A 20988-nucleotide genomic window follows, 5' to 3' on the forward strand; every position below is an offset into this window, starting at 1 on the left:
AGAGATGCGCGGTTGGTGGTTACACCCGCGGACTCCGCGGATAATAGCGAAAAATAATATTTTAATTCAATTTGAGCGGGTGGGAAAAAAATCTAATGAAAAAAATATGTACTTTGTTAAATATTGTTACCTACATCTGAAAAGTACATCCGTATCCTTTCTAGAACAGATTAAAGATTAAAGACACACAACAGGAACAAGCCGAACTGACAATGTAAAGTGACAAACCAGTTGATCAGCTAATGTATACGTTTGTAATGTTTTTTTATTGCGGAGGTTTTGTAGCTTCCATTAGCTTCCATGGCTGCAATTCAGCCAACTGGTAACCCGGGGTGTCGAAGTCCTATTGGGTAAATTGGCAGTCGCCAACCAATGTATTGCTTCGCTTCAAAAGGCCTTTATTAATCCCTCAGAGTCGTGTGGAGCACTTTTATCATGGATGGATGCACTTTTATGGACTTCAAAACAAAAACGGCCATTCACTGCCATTATAAAGCTTGAAAGAGCCAGGACATTTTTTAATATAACTCCGATTCAATTAGTCTGAAAGAAGAATTTCATATACACCTAGGATGGCTTGAGGGTGACTAAATCATGGGGTAATTTTCATTTTTGGGAGAAATATCCCTTTAAGTCATGCTTCTCAAATTTTTCTCATCTATATTTTCGAAAAAGTTCTCAATAATTTGACGAATTGTGCTTAGATTTGTCAAGATAACAAAGTCTGTCATCAAGAGTGAGAAATTTCATTATAACCTCTACATTTTTCATCAAATTCTTCCAGGACCAAATTATCTGACCTTTGCTATCCATATTATTTGGACAGCTCTGTACTCCCACTACATGTATGTCAACCATGTGTCAATTGTGTTTATTTTGATTTCCTAAAAACTTTTAGGAGAATCATCTGAGACAAACTATATATCCTTGTCTTCCTGAGCTATGAAAAAGTAACAACATCTTTGTTTCTCTGTATCAGCATAATAGCAGCTATAGTAGCCCTGCATGAGCACAGGGTGTCAGTCATCTAGTTTACACATCTGTGGGATAACATTGTAATCACACTACATATACAAGTCATATTGTTCACATTTTCATACTTAAGCTGGATCAAGACAATCCTAAATAGAGATGGGGGGAAAAACATAAATATAAGGAAATCGCCTGTGTTAAAGAATGCTGCCTATCCCCTGCTGTTGGTCTACTACATCAACCACGGAAAATTACACTCATTTGCACTTTATGCTTTTTAATTATCACCACTGTTAATAGAATGAGCCCTGGTTGCCTTGAACAACAAGCATCGATTTAGCTGTGAACACAAAGCAAGACTAAACACATAATGATCAACCCTTACTCACCTTCAAAAAGCATGATGAAACAGCTGAGAGCAGTTGGGAAATATGGCGAGGGCATAAAGTGCCCTTGGAAATAGTTTCTTAGGGAGAATGAAATCTAAGGGTATTTATTAGCATGGTCCCGGGTTCAAAGACAAGGACCTGAAAGCAGAGATTCATACAAACTCAAGCTGCCGCTTGTAAGAGCTTAAAAAACTCACACGCAACAGCACTGAACAAGCCATCCAGACAGATATGGCTTAAATGACATATCGTACTTTAAAGTAATACTTATTCAGACGTATCATGTCATCCTTTGATGGTTCTGGTTGACAGTAAATGCTGCTTCTCACAGACTCCATCTCTGTATGTGCTGTGAGTTTCATATGCATTTTTGGAATGCAATGTGCACTTGGTTCACTTTTTTTTTTCTTCATAATTTCCAACATTTCTGTGGGCAGAAGTTTACAGAACTTTACCAGTATTCCCACAAAATAAAAGTTCAAGGCTTTGCATATTTCAAAGTAAAGAATATAAGATATAAATATTAAAGTGTAGTTCACCCAAAAATTAAAATTCTGTCATTAATTACTCACCCTCATGTCATTCCAAACCCGTAAGAATTAAGATATTTTTTATGAAATCTGAGAGCTTTATGTCCCTCCATTGAGTCTAGAAACTACCACTTTCAAAGGCCTATAAAGATAGTAAATAAATCATAAAAGTAATCCTTGTGACTCCAGTTGTTTAACCTCAATTTTATGAAGTGACGCGAGTGCTTTGATTGCTAAAGAAAACATAATTTACCACTTTATTTACAAAATATTAATCTCCAACGCATGTCAATCAAATTTTGTTTTTTAGTTTTACAGAGCAATAGTAATTTACAAAAGTATTATATTTATGTCTTAATTTTTAAAATTAATTAAAAATAAATACATTTTAATAATAAAGACCCTGAAAGAAGTCTTAGTTGATGTCAACAGCAGCAATATGCAACAATTTCATGAGATGAAATGTCATATCACTGTTAATATCTTCATATATGAAAAAATAATTGCAATATAATTTTTTGCAAAGTTGCACAAACCTACTATATTAATTTTAAAATAAAAACAACCAAATGAAAACATTTGACCATTAACCAACATCAGAAAACCGTGAATATGCTAATGTGTTGTTATTGAAGTACCTGTATTAACTTATAATATCAGGGGTACTTCAAGTAAATATTTTACATCTAAGGAGTTGAGCTGTCAAAAAAGTTTGGAAACCTTGTTATGCATCCACTAGATCCTCCAGTCACATGAATGGTTTTTCAGAGCTGTGTGTTTCTGTTGACTAGCACAGGTTAGTAGCTTCTAACAGGCTGTGTGACAATGAGGAATGATTACCTCAAAATGTACATCCATATGCAAGTTCGAGAAACTTTATTTAAATGAAATACATACACCTCTTTCGCTATTGTCAAGTGCCAGTGATTATCCCATAGGTTGTCGACTCCTGCACTAGATGTATGTCTTTGATCGTTGCAATGCGTCTGGTTGTTTTCTCCACAACTTTTGCCATGAGTTTCGAGTTACGTTAAAAATGTTGTAAATGTTGTTAAAAAAAACTTGTAAAAATGCACCTCATGACTCTTGCAGAGGCTTTTTGGACACAAGAACATAAGTGAACAGCCCCTGATATATAAACATGTTGTTGCTAATCATTAAATGCTATTATCTAACTCAAAAATAGGTCTATCGTGCATAAGTCAATTTATTTTATTTATCTCTGAGAGTCGCTATCAAAGGATCGCCACGCTCAAGGTGGCAAGAGGTATCACATTCAGTGAATTGATAAGAGACTCTATTACTGGGGTGTAATACAATTACAGCCAGTATAGGATAGTCATTTAGAAACATGGAAAAACCGAACTCAGTTACAAGGCATGTTTGAGCCCTGACAAGACACCTAAATGGCCTGTGTCAGCGTGACGTATGGAGTCTCATTTTCAAAATGGGCGAAGCCAGGGTACCAGTTACCCTGGTAACTGGGTAACAGGGTAACAGTTCTTGTATCCTGGTGCTGAAGGTGAGTAGGCCTGAGGTGCATTCGAATTAAACATCTCAAGACGTATGTAAAACCCTCAGTGGACAGAGCAGAGGCTTTCACATCAGAACAGACGGAGAGAACGAGCTCAAAACTAATCAGGGGCTAATTATGCTGAAAAGATGCTTTAATCGATGACTTGCCAGACTCGGAATTACAGCCTCTCTCATGCATTGGTGCACCTTTAATGCTCTCTGCTAAGAACTAGCTGTGATTTTTTTTAAAGAAAAAAGCCTCTTTTACCTTTATCACTTAGTTACTCAGACATTTCTAGTGCAGTCACTACCTTACAAAGCCTTGTTAATGTGAAAAGAGAGCTGCTACTGAACTCTCTGCAAATGTTCTAATGTGGTCTGAGTCATGGGCACTGTACAGTGTTCACTTACAGCCTAATTTTGTCCTCTAAGTCAAATATATTCTTGTTCTCTCATCTTTGGTCACATATAAATATATCTTCTCTAGAGCACCAACATCAAATACCTTTAAAAGACATCTCATTTTAATTAGGTTTTTTGCCTGATTTTTGTCTTAATAAACAACAGATGCCCCTGTGGGATATTAATTAATTCTATCAACGTGTCTTAACAACACTTCTGAGGTGACACGAAAGTTGTTGTCAACAAGGTCATGCCTTCAGTCACATGAAGAACAGACAAAAGTCCAATTCTGAGGGATCGATGCATGAAAGCTAAAAATCCTTAATTAAAACTTAAGTGGAACTCAACAATGAACTTGAATTTCAACTCTCGTCTCCATGACAACAAACAGAGAATCCGCCACATACACATACAATTCACATTGCTTCATACTCTGTGCACTTGGGAATCTGGATCAAAACACCACTGTGGTGTATACACATGTGCACAGAAAATTGGATAAATGGCATGGGACTTCAATAAACATTCTAAAGCCTTTTGCGTGTCTGGTGCAAGCCTCTTTAACTCGGCACTTTAGAACGACAAGTTCCAGTCACACTGAGATCTGGTGACTTCACAGGCAGCTTTCATGGAAATCAAAGTGGCTTATGACGTACCCAGACATCGAATCACTCAGATGCTGAAACTGCTGGCACCCTAAGCTGTCTTAGATAACGGTTTTATTTAGTGTTAGGCCTGTCACGATTACTGATTAAGCATTTGGTTGTGGTTTTTTGATTTAATCACAATTATTTAAGATAACTGCAATTATTGTGCAGTTTAAATTTATTTCACATTTTGCCAAAGAACATAAAAAACACTGTTGTAAAGTACACAAAGATAATCAAAGGTGTTTCTTTCAAAAAGGTGTTCAGACTGCATTATATTATGTTAGGGTCCTGGCAGAAAACTTTATTATATTATATTATATTATAATGTTTTTTCACAGCATTAAAGTAAAGTATATGTGCCTATTTTATTATAATATTATATACAATTCCAAACTGTAAGTGATAGGAACAAAACAGAATTAAATCGTTAATCACAATTATTTGTATGACAATTAATCGTCAGCAGAAAATCCATGATCGTGAGTCGTGACAGGCCTATTGAATGTTCAACTTGTCTTAGTAAAACTAAAATCTAATACAAATATCATAAAGAACTTTTATATAACGTTTTTTATGATAGCCACCATTTAAATATTTAGGCTATATTTCAAAAACAAATTATATTAAAAAACAGCTTTTTGTGCAATGTAAATGTTTGCAAACAAATCAGTTGTTCATTAACTTCATTTTTAAACCACAGGGTTTCTAGTTTACAGCATTGGGTGAAAAAGTTTTTTTTTTCTGAAGAAAAATATGCATTCCAATATTGTATTCCAAATTGCAAACAGATTTCAATTTGGAACTGAATTGAAATTGAAAGCTTATGAATTGAGATCGGATCAAATTAAATCGTAAAATTTGTGTCAATACACAGCGATAGTGAAAATCATTATATCGTTATTCGTGTTACCAAGGACACGTTTTTGCTGGTCTGTAAAGACTAAAAAGTAAAAACCCACTGGTCTACAGCCATAATTATTGTCTAAAATAAAAAGTGAATTGAATTGCTATTCAGATGCATTGCAATGAGGATTACATCATTTTTTCCAGTAACTGTTTAAGTAATAAATAATGCAGTGATAACTGAATGGGGAAAGCCATTTGTCAGTACAATTAAAGAGTGATTTGGCAGTTCTGTAGTTTTCCAAACAGCACTACATAATGCACATAGACATTGACAGCACCACCTGGGGTGCAGACTCTAAAAATGGGGATGTCTGTTAACTACTTTGCAACAGAGAACCTGTATTGACTAACACGTTGTTCCCTGACCAAGAATCAATGTGCATTGAGAGGCCCTTGCTCATGCTATATATGAACAGACTGAACCGTGGTCTGGTCAGTGACAGGTGCGACTCTTATTCTTTTAAAGTCCATTTATTTGGTTTACAAATATTCACTTAGAATTTTTATTTTTGTATAATGAATAGTTTCTTACTAATGCAACAGTAGGCCTATCTTTATTCAATATTGTGTGTAACCAAATGTAATGTTATACAATGTGGAGTCATAAATATAGATGGCCTCAATCGCTGATTCTTGTCAATCCTTGATATGATGCATTACTGGTGTTTATTCAAATTTATATACAAAGCGTTTCCCGGCAGATTGTTCTCTTTTTTTCAAAACGCTGTCAACATGGAGCTTGGAGCAACACTTTAGCGGTAGTCACATTCACTATACCGTAGTCAAGTAGGTTACTACCTACCAGGGTACTGAGTAGGCTACTGGGGGTTGAGAAAGGGGTAGCGAGCCAACAGTAAAGCCAAAGCCGTCTAAGGAAAGCCTGGCAACTCCCTATTATGCCCTATTGTACCGAATTTTGGTTGTAGTTCCACCAGAGTTCCACTGGGGGGCGATCGTCCGAGTGCAAAATGAATGGGAGTCTATGGGGCTAGACGGCTAAATTGATCTCTTTCACCCGATTGCCGTTGATAAATCTCAGATTTGTATGTAGATTTTGCAAGTTTAACATGGGTTATAGGTCCAAAATTGAATGAACAAGTACTTATGTCCTTTCGATTTCTTACAGGTTGAGTTGTGGTTGCCCATAACACGCTAGCATTCTGCTAATGGACTTTGATTGGTCAGTGAAGGACTGATTACGTCCAGAGATACAGCTTGATGGCATCGTGGCATCCGAAGTATTTTCGACGTGGTCTTTTAAAACAACAAAACAAAAACTCTTCTAGCACATGTATTTACCTGTGTCAGCGGTGTTGTCGAAGCCAAGAGAGAAAAGAAAGTGCAGATCGCGAAAGCACCAAAGTGACTGAAGGATTGCCGTAAAGCAGTTCTCTGGTCGTACGATGTGTATGACCTCATTGCCATTTTGAAAGACTTTTTAAAGCAAATAAGTGACTCTAAAAAATCTAAACCCCAGTAAACTGTAATTTATTTGCATCTCCTTTCGAAAACAACATTCAAATTACTAGACAAAAAATTATATCCTGATAAAAGTGGATTTTTAGGGATATAGCTCCATAGACCTCCATTCATTCTGCACTCGTCCTGTGAGCGCCCACATATGGAGCCAGAGTGGAACTGCAACCAGTTCAGAACCCGGAAGTTTACTGCCAGTGATACTTCTCCCAATATTAGACATTCTCTGGTAAAGCTAATGGTGACATGGAACGATAAAAAAAATATTGTATTCACATACGAATTTATTCATTCAACTGCTCTATCAGACGCCATTTTTATTTATCCGTCGAACCGCATATCGGCAACTAATGCATTCTGTCTTTAAAATTGTCAGTAGACAGGATGTTTCGTTAATATTCCATTCGAACATGATTTGATTTCTTCCTACCTTTGTAAACTGCATTTTCAACGTCCGGGTACAGTCAGTGTTGCTTGAACTACAACATTCCACTCTACCGCGCGTGAAATATAAAATGCGACTTGTGTAACTTAGTCTGATTAGTACACATGACTCGTCTGAGTCGGTTATATTTAGTGAATCAAAACATACAAAGCTAAGTTACCATTCCGACTCTCGAACAAATTTCTCTTGTGAGCGGTTCTTTTTTGGTGACTCGAATCGGGCGAATGACCTTAATGACTCGAGACAGTTCTTTATGACCAATTCCTTACTGAACCAAAAGCAATTGCGTTCGTAATGTCCGATTCGAATCGAGTTATTTTCTAAGAGTAGGCTAGGCATTGATATTTAAATCAGTGCGGTGTTTACTGGTTGGTTGTGTGTAGTTAAAGATAGTCAACGTAAGGCCTACTACACGATTTTTTGTAGGCCTGTCGTTTCATAAAACAAATAGGCTATGAATGAACTGATTATACCACATTTTTGTTTGTTTTGTGTTTTTATATAAAGGGCCAATGCCGCCTTTAAAAAGTCAGTGAAAAGTCTTTAAAAAGTCTTTCTGTAGCCATTTAGCCTACTAAATAAACCAATGTCTATTGAGCTATCTTTTCTGTTTAAATCTGTAACTCATAAATTATCAGTTCAACTCATCAAAGGCTCCAAGAGCAATAATGCATTAAGAATTTTCCTCCTTTTTAAAATCTTATAACCTTCTCAAAGTTGCTAAAAGAATCGTTAAAGAGGAATTGGAATCGGAACTACGCAGGTTCATTAAATACCCTATACACTTAGGCTACGACTGACGTCTCAAATAAGAATATAATTTTCTTGACATCTTGATTTGATTAACGATTCAACGAGGCAAATCACGTAGATCCACTCAAATGAACAAAAATGACAAACAAACAAATAAATGAATAGCCTAAACAATAATAGTATCAAAACACTTTAAAGAAGTTAACGACAATTTAATGTAAATTACACGTCCAGGAAAAAACATCTGTATAAGAACTGCAATTATAAATCTCGAGTGGGTGGCAATGTTAAACACATCAAGCGAATACCTAGGCTATATGATGATAATGAGCGCTAATAAAAACATAAGCTTACCAGCATGAGATAAACGGAGCGCAGCTACAAGTGCTCTGAGTCTGAGCTCCATCACCGCAATAGCGCAACGCAGAGTTTCCTTCACTGTTCCTCACATTCACCGGCGACTGAGCGGCGTTTTTCCATTTCTGCTGTGCCCGTATTCTGAAAATATGTTTCTGTTAAGCGAGTAAGTACATCTGTCTTTCTCTCGCGCGCATTCTCTGAAACAGCGCTAAAATGGTTAATGTACTGGAGAGATTGCGGGTGCTGAACACAAATACCCAGTTTCAAACAGAGTACGACAGGTTAGATCACCAGAGGGGGGCGAGAGTATCTGTCTCGGTAATTAGGAAACATAAATTATTAAATATTTCACATTATGGTTTTAACACAATGATAAAATGGTCAGCAGCTCGGTTATATGTTGTTATTATTAAGTGGACTGTCTAATCTGGAAATATTCGTTTTTTGGGTAAGTGACGCGTGAAATTCCATGCATGCATTATTACACTTATGCATGGCTTGTTTAATGGTTTTATTAGAGAAAGAAATTTCAAATCAATTGTTATGTTACTGTAGACTATCTATCTGTGTATGGTTGAGTTATTGCTCAGGTTCTTCAATATGGAAATTCAGTTGATGAGCTTGAATGAGCTTTGTTAATATTGAACAATATTTTCCATTTTGTTCATGATTTTGACAATATTTCCAAAATATCTGTTCTAAATTTCTGTTTTTTATGTAAATTCAACGTCTCAAAAGAGTGACCAAAATGTAGACTATATGTATCTGTAATTTAAATAGTTTTTATGTATTATGTTTTCTGTTGCTCAGCATTTTGCTTGATATTTACCTCTCCTTTATACCATTTAAGTGTTTAATTATAAGGGCTTGCATATGGTTGATGTGTGACCCACCTTGGGTAAAATATATGCTAAAAATTGGCCAGTAGTTTTGCTTCTGTAGTTTTTAATTGTTTCTTGTATTGTTTGAGGCAGACATATAAAATGTTTCTGTCTGGTCCTCAGTATGTTCTGGATGAGTGGTGTGTTATGGTTTATTTAATGAGTTTTATTGGAGAAAGAAATGAAAAACCAATTGTTGTGGTTAGGCTTCATGTCTATCCTTTGTTTTCAAGGATCCACCTCACCCTTCTCTGGGCAATCCTGAAGCTAAAGAAAAAAAGATAGAAAATCCTGCTCTTTGCTCCATGCAGGCAAGATCACAACTGTGCTCCTCACTGACATGACAAACACTGACAAGTGGAGTGACAGTAAGCAGTTGTAACTATGCTATACATCCCATAATACACAATAATAATAGGCCTAATAACAACAACAACAACAATAATACAAATATATTATTATTAATTCATTAGAATTTTGCAATCCTATTAAATCATTCAAATTGCTGTTAATAACTCTTATGCCTAATAACATCAACAATACAATTATTCTTATTATTATTCATATTTGCCTTAACTTTTTAATATTTTTATAATAACATCAACAAATATTACAAATTCATAAAAAAATTATATAAAAAGTATTTGTATTAGCTTTTTATTTTTTTAGAATAGCAACAATACAAATATTTGTTATTATTATTTATTAATAATAATAATAGCTACATATTTTTATTTACTTTTTATTATTTCTTATAATAATCTCAACAATAAAAATATTTAATATTATTATAATCATTTATTACTATTATTATTATTATTATTATAAAAACGATTTCTTTAATATGCACTTGACTGTTGACTTATCTTTGAAACAGATAATAATAATTATAATGATAATGATGATAATAAAAACACATCAGAGCCAGTGCTGACCTTGTTGAACTCATAACAGGTGAAATGTCTCAAGGATCAAAGTAAAGTTATTTTTGTTGTAATTCCATTAGTTAAACACTAGATGTCAAACACGGCCAAGAAATAAACACACGTTCTTTACGGAAGTATCGCGAGTTTCTCTCAGACGTGAACTTCCTGAAACAGTTGTTTGGATAATGGCGGACCGTCAAATCTAGCCAACGGCCGTCCTAACTTATCATTAAAGCCGGGAAACATACACCGAAAGGCGGGTAGCAGGTACAATAAACTTTTAGGTAAGTATTACCCAATCACATTCTGACCTGAACGCTTAACGAAAGACAACCTGGTCCCAGAAACGCAAAAAAGTTTGTTAGCGAGCTTTAATGGTTTAGCCGGTTAGCAGCAGCTGTTAGCGATAACTTTCGTCAGAAATTTTAAAATCATAGGCCAACAATTTCGTTGTAATATTGTGAAACTCTCTGAGATACATAATTATTGTTTCAAGTATGTTAGACGTCGAGTCGGTTGTTTGGTTGATATAGTTCGCTGTTGGATTTCTCGTCAGTAAGGTAACGTTAGTTCGCGTGAAGTTGTATTTGTGTGATTGACACTTAAGTTATAACTAACGTTACGTCAACTGTATTTCTTTATATACTTATTTCAAATGAATTTTTTCTTGTCTCATATTTTTGTTTGTTTGCTAATGTAGTTCTGATTCTGTATTAATATTAAGGTCTATAAATGCTTACGTGCTCTTCAACTGTAATGTAACGTTATGTTCTTATTTTCTTATATCCTTTTCGTCCTCTTAAGTTATGTTTTATGTGTTTTTTAAGCTAACGTTAAGCTCTAGCAATGCAGAGTATATTAATGCGGTCGAACACTTTGTGAGTCCCTTAGAAGCGTTCGCTTGATATTTTATCCTGATTCTGAATGCGATGTCAGCTGATCTCTCAGCTGATGCTGCTGATCTGTCATGTTGTTTCCCTTTCCCTTTAATTCAGAGTAATGCCCATGAATAGTTATTGAGAGGCCAATCAATCTCAGTAATTAGCTGTGTTGATTCCTGCATCTTTCTAACGCTGTGAACATGATAGTTCTGTGAGTTAGATTTGTATAATGATTTATGAACTGGTAGTTTAATAACTCAAGACTTTGAGCTTTCATTGTCAAATCACCTTTTTTGTACTCGGTCTGGGTGCAGGTAGAGGTGACAGAATCGCCAGCTGTCTGATGTGTCCAGCTGTCCAGAAGACAAGGTGGACTTATGTCTCTCTGAATAAAGCTGCTGGAAAGTGAGTCCTGGTCCATCATGTGTTATGCATGCAATGCATCCTTCTCTTTAGTCTTGTTAATTAGTATTATTCATCATTTGTTTACATGGGAGCAGTTTTCAAATGAAACTATAATCTCATAACTGTTGAGTGCTGTACATACAAGGTTAGATGAAGTTTCAGTTCCCAAAATGTGATATGGAATTGAATCAGGAAGATCATATTCTTTGTCTGGTCTTTGTTTTTATTACACATTTTTAGAAAGTGATATTGAAGTGTTAGTGACAGATCTTTTCTTCCGTATTTTATATGCACACCCCAGTGTAGCATAATTAAAAAACAAAAATGTAAGGCAGGGATTTGGTATATGTGTTGATTGGATGTTGAGATGTGCATTATAAAGTGGAGCCGTATGATGCACACAAACTTGCAGGGGTGGGGTTTAAGTGAACAAAATGACTGGAGAAGTCCTGCACACTTCACCAGAGAGAAGTGTGTTTTTCACTAGAAGGTCCTGTTATGACATTTTAATTATACAGTACGAGGTCAAAAAAATTAAATGTATGCAGATGAATCATTCACAATAAAGTCTATAATATGCATTTAGAATTTCATGCTGACTTTAAAGTTTTGTTGTTTTCCTCATTCCAGACACATTTGGTATCTACGTTACCTCATTCACTGCTGTTAGAGAAGTGGTAGGGTGTGTTTAAATGCCTGAAATTCTGAAATTCACTCAATGAAATATACATGTAGGCCTCAGAGATATGTCTTATGCATGCTTTATTAATACTATATAATTCAAGGTTCTGAGCAGAGGGTGTGATTTCGGTGTCCTTTTGGAAAGTGCGTTTGTTGCAGTGCTTCAGACAGTCTGCACAAAACTCTTTTTTTTACTTTAGAATAGACCATTGAACTGTTTGCTCTCGGGACGTTCGAGGACAGGGACACCATGTTATAAGTGTAGTGCTTGGAGGAAGACTGGGTGATTCAGATGACTTGAAAATGCTCTGAGACCATCATATGTCTGGCCTTCAGGCAATCTAACAAATTGTACACCATTACTTTAACCCTCGCTTTGATGAAAAAACTGAGGCGTTTGGGTGAGACATTAAAACCTAATAGTGATATGCTTTGGTCAGTCTATCTTAGTAACAATCAGTTAAACTTGTGGTTTGGCCAAATATAATTTAGCACAAAGACTACTGTTAATGAAGTCATGTGTTTTAGTGATAATCTTAGCAATAAGCCATTGCCAAACAAAACAATATTTGACAGCAGATGTTGACAAGATAATTGCATTTCTCACATTGTTTGCCTCTTTCCCCCCTTCCCTCTCAGGTCGGCATAGCGATGTGGAGTCGCTTGGGAAGTGAGGCGGGGCCGTCAGCCTCGGTCTCTTCCCAGCCTGCCCTTGCTGGGCAAGACAACAGGAGAGGTTCGTCCAACTATGTAATTCAATACTTTAAATATCAACGTGAGCATATTTGTGTGATTTCTTATGTTAATGTTTTTCTCTCAACAGAGATATCTCAAGCCTGGAATAGTCTCAATCAGACCAAAGCTGCCGTGAGTATTTCTTAACCCGTGTTTCAGGTTCTGACCTAGTTATGATGCCAAAACAGATACCTTGTTACATAGACTTTGTCATTTCTAATTCAGTAAGTACAATTATAAGTAGCTGTTCATAAATAAATGAAAAAGTAAGATTCAGTGGTATACTCTGTAAGGCTAGGCTGGGTGATATGATGAAATTATCGTATATTTACGATGTCGATTCTAACAGTCATTTACCAGATGATCATCAACAATCTCGGGTAAAAATGACAGCTATATTTCACACAGCCCCATAATTACCATACACATATTTATTCACATGCAATAGCATGATTTAAATATATTTTCTATAGACTAGTAGTTAGTATAGACCAGTGTTACTGGTTGGCTCGCATGGCGGTAAATAATACAGTGATATGATCAAGCAGTCACTGCAGATATTTCATAAAAACATTTAAAAAGAAGTAGGACTATAACATAACCCATTAAAAACTCAAAGTGTCAGCTCTATTTTCAAATAATTTTGATCGGATTGAAAGGGGTGGTTTATCGAGAGAACATGTTCACTTGATCGATTGAAAACCGAAACTGAAAGGACGCCGTCCGTCGCGCTGAACGCGCTGTTCTTCTGATGAATAAAGTGTCGTATAAACGAGTGTCACGTCGTTCTATATTTCTCCTTTCACTCAGTATTTGTGAAGTGTAGCAGGACAACGGCTCACCAGTCCTCGTTTTAGATTCTCATCCACAGACGACTGATTTTGGGCATTTTTACTGCGTGATCAATACAAACAGCACTGCATAACGGTTCATCATAGTCTCCAAATTATGACCAGAATTTGATATTAAGTCTGCTGTTTAAAAGAAATAAAGAACCAATGTAGGAAAATGGTTATTACGCGACAACAGCGGGAAACTTTGTATATTTGTGCAGTGTGCGAATGTCAAAAAACCTATTCCCAATTTGAATCTTTTGACTTATAAACATGCACATCACCCGATCATGCATCATATCACGATGTTAAGCATTCATGTAAACTACAATACATTCAGATTAATCAATCACAATGAATTCAGACCGATTGAAACAAAAGTTCTGCATGTAAACATATCCAGTCCCTGCGGAGTTACCAGTTATGGCGGTATTTCCAGCTCTTAAGGCCGCATGTGCTCTTGGATGATTAGATACATGAGGGTATTAATGTCATTCTGGGATGAATCTATTCTGGAAATCCTGTTTTTTTTTTCATTAAGGGAAATCATCTCGTCTCAGTTACAAATTTGACTGGTAAATCATTAAAAAAAAAATTATTTATTGCATTGCATATTGAATGTTCATGGGTGACATATTAATAAACAGACATGGTATTTATGACTGGATGTAACTTTTTATACTTTCCTGTAAAAATGGCTCTCCTACTGACTTTGTCCTATCAGTGCGGCTCTCATGAAAAAAATAGTGAAGACCACTGGTATAGACTATAGACTAAAACAGTTCTCCTCATGAAACAAAATTAATCCAGCACAAATTTGATAAGAACAATGTGTAAATTATTAGCAACACTAACATAACAGCAAAGCTACTGTTTTATGTAAGTTTAAGCTCAAACTAACCAAAGTAAAACTTTTAACGTTTCAATAATTAAATTAAACTAACTGAATCGCAAGCTATCTATTAGATAACGTGCAGCCAAACTCAACGTGATGTGTGTTTACATTGTTTGTCGGCAGTGTTGTCTCCGAGTAGACGATGTAATTGAATAGCGCGATATTTTGTAAGACGATTATCTGTAAAATATTTTTTACATATCGCCCAGCCGTAATACTCTGTAGGTTTACTATCTGTAGCATTATCCCCACAAGATCTGTTGACTCAATGGCTAATTGTGGTCTTGTCTCAGTTGCGACACATTGAGAATCGTCTGGAGGCTGCACCAGGCACTGGAGTGCTTCTGGACTCAGTGCTAGACACAAAGAAAGCATCTGTTAGTGGCGGTCGGAAAATAAGCCGCAGAGGTAATACAGACACATCCACTGTAACACATTTAGAGGAAATTCACTAGAGAATTATTATACATCCGTGCTTTTAATGTCACCTAATATATATTATTGTACTAGATCAGTATGTATGTTTTGTGGAATGGTATATTTTTGTTTTTTTGTTTGTTTTTAATTAATATGTGGTTTTTATTTTTAATAATTTTATTTACATAATTTAGTTTATTTAATTTGCAGTTCATTTTTTAATGGTACATTTTTGAAAGCCATTTATTATTTAAATTAGCTTCGCTTATTCTGTTAATGAAGATACATGAACATTTAGTACACACACTGTTTTTTATTCATTTCAAGTAATTTATGACTTAAAGTAAAGGCTTGTAATTTACTTTTAAAATTCAGTTGTCACAATGCAGGGCTATTTAAGTGAACTACAGCAAAATGTATAAATAAACAAGTTATTATTTCAAAAATATGGAAAATACTTTCATATATACACACACACCTTTATATACTTCTTTAATATATGTATGTATATATAAAATGATTCAAACATTCATAGTTTTGCCTCTTCCATTGTTTGTGTCTTCTATGTATTTACTACAGATGGTCACCATGCGGAGGAAAGTGGATCCAAATCCAGAACACGGAGTCGGCGCAGTCCAGACAAAAGTTCCCGCAGTCCCTTGAGGAACAGCACTCTGGACAGTAATGCCAGGAAACCCAGCGGCGTGGAGTTCAGAGAACCACTCGCTTCATTCAGGTAAAAGCTGCAAACTAATTAATGTGTTAAAGCGGAAGTTTGTAATAGCAAAGAGAACTGAAAAAAAAGTTTTTTGATGCTACACATTGGCTGCAGCTGGAATGGACCCTTTTCACAGACTGTGATGACACGTTTCCACAGTTATCAACACAGCAAATATTTTTTTTGTCATTTAATGCCAAATTAATATAACACAAACTAATGCTGCTGCTATGGTCTATCTTTCTCTCTTCTGACCAATGTAATCAGTCTCTCAATGCTATCATGGAGTTTTTCTTTTGCTATTGGAGCAAATGGGAATACAGAAATTATGTTGCTGTCATCTCCCATTCACCACTATAGAAGTTTACCCAACTATGACATATTCCGTATCTGAGAACCCCGTAAATGTGAAAGGGTCCATTGAAGCAGTTTAGAATGGGGATAAATTATACATACTGCAAAAAATGCTTTTCTTACTTAGTTTTTTTTTTAAATTTCCAGTCCAAATATCTAAAAATTCTTAAATCAAGATGCATTTACTAGATGAGTAAAATTACATACGATATTATGTCCTGTTTTCCGGGGGAATTAATCAAAATTAAGTGAGTTGATGCTTAAAAATAGCAAAATTATCTGCCAATGGGGTTAGGAAAATAATTTTAATTCAAACAGAAACAAGATTATTTTTCTAACCCCATTGGCAGATCATTTTGCTTCTTTTGTTTATTTCCCCGGAAAACAAGACTTAATATCTAATGTCATTTTACTACTCTGGTAAATGGATCTTGATTTAAGAAATGTTTGATATTTGGACTGGAAACAATACAAAAATACTAAGTAAGAAAAGCATTTCTTGCAGTGCTCTTCATTAATCTAAAAAATAAATATAGTTTTAGGAAATAGATTTAAATAATTTGTTTATTTTTGAGGGTAATAACTTAACTATTTGGTTACAGCATGTCTGAATGATAAAGGAATGAAAGTTCAGAGCAGACTATGGAGTATGGAGAGGTCAATGAGTGCAGTTTTTGTGTCTGAAGGTTAAGTTTGCTATTTCATCCTCTCATACAAGACATTTGAACAAGGAACCATCATTTTGGCTTCAGTAACTTCAGCACACATGTAGCTGATACTTCCCTTTACAGGCCTATTTTTTCTGTTGCCATTTGAGTTGTTGTATACATGACTTCTAGAAAATCTTCTCGTGATCTTCAGTTTAAGCAGAATCATGTCTTTCTTTTATAGGGAAGCATCTCCGCTGCCAATGTCCCAGACCCACTCTGAACCAGAAGCCCATTCGTTACCAACAGAGGTGGCCATTACTCAGCCTGACTTTGCTTTAAGCCAGCTGGTCTATCAGCGTGACACCCGAGACATGCAGACTGCAGACCTGGACAGCCTGTGCTCCTCCGCTGTAGACAGCACATCTGTACGCTACCTCAACGATCTGTCTGCTCTCAACGCCATTCACCAGGCCGACCAAGCAACACTAGAGTCAGAAGTCAGGCCCAGATCACAATTACAGGCTGAGACATCCCAGATGTCCCTGAGGTCCAGCCCGGGTTCAATCGCATCCTCACATCGGTTGGAGAACCTGCGTCGACGGCAGCCTGATGATAAGCTGGAGAAGCTAAAAGAGAGAATCCGCAGACAGAGGGAACATCTGGAAGAGAGGGAGGACAGAAACAAGCTGCTGGGATACCTGGAGCAACCTGTGGGTATTGAGGCAGCTTTACACGGTACCACAGTTCCTACTGCTAAAGTCCGGAAAGTGGCCCCAGCCCCTCCTGCACCTATTTATAAAGGTAAGCTGACTCCAGAGAGAAAAGATGACCCCCTTGTGTTGGACTAGTAACTGAGTAGTAGTAAGTTCAGACCCCATAGGGGCTATCACCATTGCACTTAACCTCAGGTTGCTCCAGTATTACGGTCCCAGTAATAGTTTTTTTCTAAGATATTCAATATAAAAGCATCAGTTAAATGTTTTATGAGGTTGTTGAGTGAGAAGAGGCTCACTTCTGTGTTTTCTAGGCTTCAACACCATTGAGACTAAGATTCGCACACCTGATGGGAAAGTGTGGGCAGAGGACGACTTCCAGAACTTAAGCAGGGAAATATACAAAGACCTGACGCAACAGCTCAAAGGTATACATGGTGTTCCAGACTGTTATTTTATATATTTTGTCCCATTTGTTAACATGAACATAACAATGAATAATGCTTTGGTAACCCTTTACAATAAGATCACATTAGTTATTGCATTATTTAATGCATTAGTTAACAAAGCAATACATTACTTACATTATACATTTTTGTTAACGTTAGTTAAAGGTGCTCTAAGTGATGTTGGGTGACGTCACTTCTTGTTGACGTTCGAAGTATTGTCAAACAAAACGGAGGCTAGCTAGACCCTCCCTCCTCCTCATCCGCGCACTAGCCCCCCAAACCCCACCCCCAAATCCTTCTTGTCGGTTATTGGCTGGAACAGTTTATGTTTCGGGGTGCGGGTTAGCCAAGTTTGTTTTTGTTGCCGTTTGTGGAGCCTGGGGTGTCTGCAGAGACTATGTTTTTTTACAGTGTGTTCAGGGGACAGGCAGCTAGAGGATTGTGAGATGTTTACTGTATGTGAATATATGTTTTGGCCTAAAAAACACGTGACATCGCTTAGAGAACCTTTAATGTTGTTTATTGTTAGCTCATGGTAGCTCAGGAACATTAAATATTATTAATAGATAGATAGATACAACTTTTGATTTTGATAATGTATTAGTAAATTGAAATGAACATTTAACTGAGATTAATAAATGCTATACAAGTATTTTCATTGTTAGTTCTTGTTAACTAATGTTAACAAATGGAAACTTATTTTAAAGTCGTACCAATACTTCTAAAGCAAAGTGGTATGATTAAGGTACTCACAAAAATGTTACAGTATCGTGATCATAAACAGCTCACTGGCTGTCATCTTAATCACTCGTGCTGTAATTATGTTTTGTGATTTGAGTCATCCTCTTTTTTTCAGCCTAATAGCAGGTTAGTGAATGAGTTATTTATTTATTTGGAATTAAAATGTTAATCCATTTGATGTGACGGATCTCAAATGTTTTTTACTGCCCATTGCAAGCCCTCTGAGTCATGAAAAGCATTAGTAATGAACAGGAATTAGGACAGCATCACTGTTTTGACTGCCACTGAATGCAGCTCACAAAATTCGTGTTTCTCTACTGGATTGCAGTATGGTCAAAAAGCATGTTTAATCCAAACCACTCTTGGACGCTGACTTACATGCTCCTAATTGGCTCAGAGTTTCCAGGCGTTCTGCCACAGCCATAGTTACAAGTTTTCATGTCAGCCCTGACTGTTCTTAGGAGTTTTCTTCAAGGTTATTGGGAAGGATTGCATCAGTTTGCTCCACAGTTCCTTAAAAAATCATTATGGAACAAGCTCATTATAGTATACATAATGCAGCTTATTCCATGTTTCATTTTTTATGTTGAATACACCAAATCATGAATGTTTTTAAATTGTTTTGTTTGCTACTTTAGGGGACAAATTGCTGAATACTGAATATTTGTTGTGTAAATGTGGGCAGTTGTGGTAATTTCACAGATCTATATAATCTCTATTATAGATCAGTGGGTAATATGTGCATGGTTGTGAGTGTAATGTAATGAACAGCAGTGTTATTTTTTTGTATGATTATATACTACTATAGTTTTTATTAATATTTAGAATTGTCTTTTATTTTTATGCTTTGTTTCATTTTAATTCTTAGTTATTTTAAGCACTTTTGCATTTATCTAAAGGAAAAATAAAATTTAAATAATGTATTTTATTTATTTCCAGTTATTAATTTTAGTGCTTTAACTTAAACTTTTTTCAGTTAGTTGCCAAGGCGTTATTTCAGTTAGTATGTTTTTTAATAGTTTTAGTTAACAATAATAACCATGATGAACAGTGATGAACTCTCTTTTCACAGCAGACAGCACAAAGCCAAAGCAGAGGCCTGGGGAGCGAGAGAGGGTAAAAGAGAAGAAACCATCAAAGCCTGTTAGGAAAGTACACAGATCTTCCTCTGCACCAGACTCAAATGTTAAACCAGGTCTGAATTCTCTTTTACTTTCTCAATGTCTGTCTTTTGCACACTCTGTGTGTCTCTCAAGCAAACAACTGTAGCTTATTTAAGGAAATAATATTGAAATTCAACATCTGAATGCACATATAATTTCCTGATTAATTTTAGATTTGCATATGAAGATTACAATTTGCAAATGTTCCACTCAACACACATACATGCCCACAAACTGTCCTGGCAGCCATTTGTGATCCTCTCTTGACCTGCCAGCGTCACAGTGCCCTGTTCTCTGCGGGGCTTTCTTGGAAACCGGCATGTGTTAATGTCTGTCTGCAAGCACAAGCTAAGTCTCTTATCCCCACAGAAATTTCTAGAATGTGTAGCATGCAGATTAACAGGATTGCTGTGCTGTGACGCTGACGCAGAAAATGCTTGACAATGCTCCAAGCCGTTGTGGCCTCGCTGACAGCTGGAGAGGTGTCACTCTTGTCACCACTCAATAAAAAAGTGACATCTGACTCCTCCTCCACTAATTTAACCTGTGGAGCCCTAACTTCAGAAATAGATGTCTGAAGTCTGTTAGTTCTTCCCACGTTGTCTCTCTTATTTTAACACAACCCAGAAGTCTGCTTCTAGTTATACAAGCTAGATTTTATGTTGCATTCTGCAATGTTTTGGAGTGCAATGCCAAACACAATTCAATTTCATTAGCTGCGTTTCCATTACAGATTTGCGCAAAACTTTTGCAATATTTTCTAAATGTTGATAAACTATTTCGAAATGACGGCGTTTCCATTTAACTGATCTTATGCGACTAATACATAATTTCTCATAAGACGTTCCAAAAATCATGGCAACAGATTTTGGTAGGTTTATGTATATTGCAGCCACCGCACTAGCCGCCATTTTTAATCGAAGGAGATGTAGGCGTGTTATCCAAGCATTAATGGCAAGGAAAGCCCCTTATACTTGGGAGCGGCACATATGAGGTGTTTCTCCCTCCTATCTGCTTCAAGGTCTTGATAAATTGTTTAGAATCCAGTATTCCCGTAATTCTTTTGTCTTTTATGAATTTAATGAAGAATTCTGTCTCGTCTTCAGTCCAAACATACTGCGTCATCTTTAAAGAATGATCGAATTTTA

The 20988-nt window shown here is 36.1% G+C and overlaps 2 protein-coding genes across 16 annotated transcripts in view; one reads left to right on the plus strand and one right to left on the minus strand.

Annotated features, from left to right (window-relative positions):
• The window catches only part of cacna1ea (calcium channel, voltage-dependent, R type, alpha 1E subunit a), a 186714-nt gene extending 179345 nt beyond the window's left edge, over positions 1–7369 (minus strand). The window contains exon 1 of the mRNA XM_077222712.1: positions 7271–7369. The gene's annotated coding sequence lies outside the window, so the exon portion shown is untranslated. The remainder of the gene's footprint in view (positions 1–7270) is intronic.
• Positions 7370–10352: 2983 nt separating this feature from the next.
• The window catches only part of cep350 (centrosomal protein 350), a 42599-nt gene continuing 31963 nt past the window's right edge, over positions 10353–20988 (plus strand). For 11 of the 15 annotated variants that reach the window (XM_077222687.1, XM_077222694.1, XM_077222690.1 and 8 more), the window contains exons 1-9: positions 10361–10489; positions 11401–11491; positions 12812–12908; positions 12996–13039; positions 14929–15043; positions 15632–15788; positions 17016–17575; positions 17802–17915; positions 19750–19872. In XM_077222687.1, coding sequence (XP_077078802.1) covers positions 12824–12908; positions 12996–13039; positions 14929–15043; positions 15632–15788; positions 17016–17575; positions 17802–17915; positions 19750–19872 — 1198 coding nt within the window. In that variant the 5' untranslated portion in view covers positions 10361–10489; positions 11401–11491; positions 12812–12823. Of the gene's footprint in view, positions 10490–11400; positions 11492–12811; positions 12909–12995; positions 13040–14928; positions 15044–15631; positions 15789–17015; positions 17576–17801; positions 17916–19749; positions 19873–20988 lie in introns of all 15 variants that reach the window. The other 4 variants (XM_077222688.1, XM_077222700.1, XM_077222703.1 and 1 more) reach the window with 2 other exon arrangements.

This window comes from Siphateles boraxobius, unplaced genomic scaffold (assembly GCF_051911475.1).
Source record: "Siphateles boraxobius isolate OS27281-9 unplaced genomic scaffold, OSU_SipBor_1 9, whole genome shotgun sequence".
In the NCBI taxonomy this organism is placed as follows: Eukaryota; Metazoa; Chordata; class Actinopteri; order Cypriniformes; family Leuciscidae; genus Siphateles; species Siphateles boraxobius.